We start from the raw sequence: 6,624 nt of genomic DNA on the forward strand, positions 1-6,624 counted from the left end.
AAAAAAAAAAAAAAAGACTGGATAAACAAAGTTTGAATTTTCCTTTTTGGCACAATAAACATCAGAAATATCTCATACGGATAAATTCAAGTTTAATCTGCTTTTGTAATAAAAGTAAATTTTTACTGCAAAAGTAAAATAGAAATCTTTTAATTGCACACTTTTGTATATTTTTCCAGACATTTTTTTATTAAAGGGGTCGTTCAAATATTATGTAAACACCTAATGGAAGAAAGAGATTTTGATTTATTTTTGCGGACAAGAGGAGAGAAGTGGTAGAGGTTATGCACTATAAGTTCTTAATTTCAGCATTTTTTCTAATAGTAAGGAAAAATTAACAAAAGAATTATGATCTGATTGGAAAAAGTTTCAATTTTAGATTTAAGTTAGGAATTTTAAGATAGAACACACAAAAGATTCCTTTTACTTCTCCGCAGAAAGAATACACAAAATATTTCTCAGACTCAAAATTTTATAAAATGAATGAAAATACAGATTTTGTTTTGTGCAAAATTACATCTTTTATTTAAATTTAATTCTAAAAAGTCTTCTCGTTGGTTGTGGTATAGATGCTTGGAAAGAAGGGTACCAGCTCAGATGCTTTCCTTGTCATCTTTCCAGAATTAAATTCATGTGGCATTTCTACCATACCCGTTAGAAAGTAGAGCCCTGAAAAACAGGTTAATGTTACCCTTTCCTTTCATTCTTTTCTGACTTGTTGAGTCTACAACCCATAGATAGCAAAAGAACAGTTGACCCCCGTGGTTATAGATAATTTTTTTGTTGTCTCTTTTTTAAAAAAAAAATTAATGAAACGGTGTGAAAGTTGAGTGATTGAGACTAATTAATACGAAATTAAAATCAAAAGGTTCAAGTCATCACATGAAATAGGAGTTAAGAAAATAATCGAGTTATTATACATCAAGTTAAGACTAAATACATCCAATTGACTATATTTGTAAACTTTTATGCACTATATTTATTTTATATTCAGTATTGATATATTGTTTTCCTTTTTAGTGTTAAAGATTCGTGTACCTTACTAAACTTGAATAGTGCACCTGCTATGTTATTGAGAGAAACTTTAAAGCATGAAGATGGCTTTAAGAGTAAAAGTAGCGCATTGGAAGAACTTGGAGTATTTAGTCTTAGTCCATCTCAAGCACTCATCATTCTCTCCCAGAGAAATCACATGAGTGTATAATTGTACATTTATACTGTATTGTAAATTACTTCTTTCAGAGTAATATATGAAATTTTTTGTACATAAGACTTTGAAATAAAATATTTTATTTATTTAATTAGTTTGCTATAATTTCAATCTTATACATTCTTCAAAAAATTTTGGAAACCACGACCAATTTTTAAGGACCAACATAGTATTAAATGGGTAGTAACATAACTGTTTTTTGTAAATGCAAAAAAAAATTTAATATTTTTAACCCTTTCAGGTTATAATTATTATCTTGGTTTGATTAAATTTTCGATGGAATATTATGTATTGGTTAATAAAGAAACAAATATGTTTTTGTTTTCCCAGGAGAAATGCTATTGCCCTTAAATAAATTTTTTTATTTTTATATAGTTTTAAATGCCTATCAATTTAAGTGAACTCAGTTGTGTAACTTATATTAATAGTAATTACTAAGTGGTAAGTAAGTAACGGTAAAATGATGTGAGGGCTGAGAGTAGATCACAAAGTTTTATTTAAAATAAAAAATATTTTAGAGTTCCACTAGCTTTTTAAAATAAGTTCATGATTGTTATTTTCAGTATTCATATTCACACGAGTTTAAAATCCAATATTGTGATTCGTATTTAAGCAGATTTCTGTGATTCAGGTGGATATGCGTGATTCTTATTTGTATTATGATTTGTATAAAAATTTGATATCACAATTTCTATTTTCACTTTTTTAAAATCCAATATCGCAATTCATATTCACACGATTTTAAAATCCAATTTCACGATCCTTATAATAAAGTTTTCTTTTCATCAGTTAATATAAAGGAGTAATATTCTTCATAGGTAGGTAATTTAATTATAAATGCTAGTTAAAAAAATTATGTTAAAATTTGAAACATGATTGGTATATAAATTTGATATCAATATTTTGCCCATAAAATTTTCAGGGTTTTTCTGTTTGTGACCTGTATAAATGTTTTTGTTGAGCTGTTGATGAATAATTTAACAATAACTTGTTAGAAGAAATTTTGTGTTATTTGTTGCTTTGTAACCTATGCCTTCTGAAACTCTTGCTAGCTGGAATATTTTCTCAGTTGGATTAGCGATTTCGGATAGCGTGTTTACCTTAAGGCCTGGTTTCTTAGGACAGGACGCCGTCAGCTGGAAATCAGCGCTAACCTCTGATTGGTCCATTTGTGAGTTTGATAGTATACGTCATCGTACGCTCATCTTGAACTACAATTACCGTCCAACTCAACTGCAGTTGGATTACAACGTGACGTTAACCACAGAAGCAATGGCGGACAACATCCAACAGCACATTGAAATCAGCCAAGATTTTGATTTTGACATTAAACATAGCTTCTTCATTAAACATAGCACTCTTCATTTAGCTCAGCTATAATGTGTTTTTTCTTGGACAAAGTCATTATTTGTTCTCTAAAACACTGGTCGACAATAACAAAATCAATACAAATTCAAAATAAATATTTGTTTACGTTATTAACGCATGCGCAATGAGAGATAATGTCTGCGTTGGACCGACTGCTCATGCTGAGCTAACAAAAAAGTATTTTTTTGGCGTCAGATCTACGTCAACTTTCCGCTGACGCCCAGATAAGGCGTTAGTTCTAAGAAACCAGGCCTTGAGCTAACAAACCAGTATTTTGTTGGCGTCAGCGTGACGCTGACGTCCCGCTGACGCCCAGATAAGGCGCTTGTCCTAAGAAACCAGACCTTTAGAATTTAATTGTCGAATTCTTCAAGGTTTTATTTTACTTTTATTAATTAAGCTTTTATCTGAGCTTCAGGGCGCATAGTTCCTTTTCCCAGCTATTTTGGAATTCAAGTATGATCTAGGTCTGTTTTTATTTTAAAGTTTTTAATAAATAGTTAATTTTGGCAATTTAGTTTTATTTTATTACTCGTTTCCCCCCACAGTTTTGGAAGCTCTGATTTTGATTTATACAATGTTGACTAAAATGCATTACAAATGGGTTTAAAAAAAAAATCCAACCGGAACAGTGGCCTTTCAGAATAAAATTGCAGGGTAGAAAATCTTTGGAAGTCACTGATTTGTATATTGACTGCGACACATTCCATTACTTTGCAATTCTTTCCATGTCTCATTTATTACCTACTCCCGATGATAGTGATGAAAACGACAAAGGTAAATTAAAAATATCGAAGGATCTACCCACACCTGATCAAGATTTTCAAAGTATAAAAATTTTGAAATAATATTTATTTGCAAACATAAATCAAACAGCTAATTTGTAATCAATAGTAAGTACTGATAAAGATATTTTTGAAAACAAGAAAATGTTACACATTTTTTCAAATAGTTCATTTTGTAAAAATCAATTTTTAAAAATATGTTAATATTTTTTTCAGAGTTTAAAAACTAGCAAAATTAAATCAGAAATTAAGTTTTACAGGATATATGTTTTGTACATATTCATTACACTTTTCTAAAAAATACTACAAGTATAAAATTCAAAATAAAAATATATATAATTTTCAGTGCAAAACTGTATCTATACAAATTTTGCTATCTACATGTACACTTTCTGATTTTATTGGGGTCACAGACGAATTTTAAAATAAAAATCTGTTGTATCTCTTCTATTTAAAACTAAACTATAAAATTTTTTATTATAAAATTATTTTATAGCCTTAAAACCACTTTAAACAACTAAAGTTTTATCCTCAATATTGCAAATATCTTAGATTTTTTTTAAAACAAAAACATTTTAAGAAATGTAAAAAAATTCATTACAGTAGTTACAGTGTAAAAAGTAACTATTTTAAGATAATAGATTTAATAATTTATAAATAGCTCTAATAAAAATAGATGAATGTCAAACACTTTAGTTTGAGTTGCCTACAAAGCATTAAACAGCTATTGAAATAATCGCAGGAATATAAATTACCTACACCACAAGGTTGGCTAGCAAAAATAAGTAAGGTTTAACTTGTTGAACCAGGATCACAGCACAAATCCATCATAGATAAACATAGTAACACTAAATGAAAAGCTGAAGTTTCTGAATGTTTTGAAAGAAGAGTTGGAAATCCTTTCAAATTTTAGCAAAAATATAGACATCAGCTTATAAAAATAACAGTAAATTTAAAAAAAAAATGTTTTACTAAGTAAATAAACAACCATTTAACACAAAACATTCAGTTCACTTTTATCAAATGCGAGTATCCTTTAAACTTTCTTTTTAAAGTGTGAAAAAATTTTATTTTTTAAATTAAAAGTATAACAAAAACCTAACCAGTTTTTACCAATTTTAAGCAAAAAAAAAAAAAAAAAAAATTGCGACAATTTTGGCTGTATCCTTCAAAAAAAGTTTGAAAGATATAGTTTTCAACTATGAGGCACAAAATTAAATGCAAATGGTTTATCCTATAAGTATTTGCCAAAGTAAGTGGTATTCAAATCAATAGGTATGTTGTCGATTTTCTCTGAGCTTAAAAAGTCTTAAAAAGATAATTTTTTTCTTTTTCAAGCTAATGAATAAGTAACAATTTCTCTTTGCTAACACATTAAGTATTAAAAAATCAACTTTTCTAATACTTTAATATTGATCTAATTTTGTCTAAACACTTAAAAATTTCTAACTTTCTTTCCCATTTTAAAATTTTCTATTGACAACAATTTATGCAACACAAATGTGGATAAAAAAATGTAGTAACATCAAATCAGGCCTGAATTTATTTCAGAATTATGTACAGAGTTATAATTTTTTTACAGTGTTGTAACATGTCATGCACACTGCCTGAATAAAGTTTCTTAACAGTATGGTTTACATAGTGTTGTGAAAAAATTTTTTAAAATTAAATAGCGTAATTATACACATTGCATGGGAATATATTCTATATTTGTACCTATGCCAAAACAGGAAGTAAAAACCTATTGTCACAACAATGATTGTAGTTGATACAAGAACTAATATGATACTCTTCCATAGGATAAACAAGGTTTCCTTTTCGTATAAATATAATACAATAGTGGACCTTCAAATGATTCACCAATGATTAATGAACATATTTACAGCATGAATAAGTTTTTTTTTAATATGATAAAGATAATGTTTTAATGATTATGAACAATGATTTATCACATAGATTGCACAAATAGGTTACACCCTAATATATGTTATACTCATATATTATAATAAATGTAATAATGAATATAATAAATTACAAATGAATGCTAAATATGGATATTTAACTGATATTTACAACAGAATGTCATGTTTTCTTTCCATTATTAATAATAAAAAGAGCATTTTTCAGATTCACTTTTTACCAGTGGTTGTTTTAATATAGAATTATGTATAGTGTCATGCTTTTCTAAACTTTTGAGATGCCTATATTTTTTTCCACACACACTGCATGCGTGTATTTCCTTTTTCTTAGGTATATGAACATTTCTTTGTTGTGTTATGCAATTCTCAAATGGAGAATTATGAATAACATAATGTTTTTTTAAACTTTTAAAGTGGCTATACGATTTGTCACACATATTGCACGGATAAGGTTTTCGTTTCTCGAGGGGACAAACTTTATTATGCTGCGTTAAGCAACTTTTATACCGGAAAGCTTTATTACACACGCTGCATGAATAAGGTTTTTCTTTAGTATGAGTGCGGTAATGCACTTTTAAGTGATTCTTCCACAAAAATGATTTATCACACATAGTGCATGCGTGAGGCTTCTTTCCAGTATGGCGAAGGTTGTGTGTTACTAATTCATGTTTTCGTACAAATGATTTGTCACACAAAGCGCACATATACTTTTTTATTCCGGTATGAAGACGGCTGTGTTCAGTTAATGTACTCTGATGTTTAAAAGTTTTTTTACAAACACTGCATGTATACGGTCTCTCCCCCGTATGAACACGATAGTGATCGTCTAGCCTACATTTAAAAGCAAATGTTTTATCGCACCTGTCGCAAGAATAGGGTTTCTCTCCCGTATGAATAAGATAGTGTCTATTTAGGTACTTTTTAGCGGTAAATATTTTATTACACACATGACATGAGTAAGTTTTCTTTTCAGTCGCAATAAGTGAATCTAAAGTTAAATTATTTTCGTCATTGAAATCTTTTTCTTCGTGAACATGACTGTGCTGTTTTAAACCTGATTTACGTGAAAATGTTTTATCGCATACACTACATGAATATGGCCTTTCTCCTGTGTGAATAGTTTTGTGTTGGGTTAAATTCCAGTTACTAGTGAATATTTTATTACATATGTCACAAAGGTGGGTTTTCTTTTCAGAATTAAGGGGATACTGTGGTAAAATATCATCGTCCGCATTCAATGCCATTTCTAATGAAACTAAATGGTATATACACCAATTTTATGAGTGTTTTTGAACACACATTCTACATTTATCACACATCGACAGTTTTTGTTTTCTTTCTG

General features: G+C 28.8%; 2 protein-coding genes across 2 annotated transcripts in view; one reads left to right on the forward strand and one right to left on the reverse strand.

The window, feature by feature from the left end:
• LOC107437928 (RAD50-interacting protein 1) overlaps window positions 1-1,301 on the forward strand; it is a gene marked incomplete in the record, with an annotated part of 25,344 nt that extends 24,043 nt beyond the window's left edge. Inside the window, 1 exon segment of the mRNA XM_043050843.2 lies at window positions 1,022-1,301. Coding sequence (XP_042906777.2) covers window positions 1,022-1,204 — 183 coding nt within the window.
• A 4,163-nt stretch (window positions 1,302-5,464) lies between these two features.
• Window positions 5,465-6,526, reverse strand: LOC122271042 (zinc finger protein 28-like). The gene has a single exon (XM_043050835.1). The coding sequence runs from the start codon at window positions 6,524-6,526 to the stop codon at window positions 5,465-5,467; it is 1,062 nt and encodes a 353-aa protein (XP_042906769.1).
• Window positions 6,527-6,624: the final 98 nt, after the last annotated feature.

Source organism: Parasteatoda tepidariorum, chromosome 6, assembly GCF_043381705.1.
Source record: "Parasteatoda tepidariorum isolate YZ-2023 chromosome 6, CAS_Ptep_4.0, whole genome shotgun sequence".
In the NCBI taxonomy this organism is placed as follows: Eukaryota; Metazoa; Arthropoda; class Arachnida; order Araneae; family Theridiidae; genus Parasteatoda; species Parasteatoda tepidariorum.

Excerpts from the sequence above, each read along its gene's own strand:
- LOC122271042 (XM_043050835.1), bottom strand. The coding sequence starts at position 6,526 with ATGGCATTGAATGCGGACGATGATATTTTACCACAGTATCCCCTTAAT.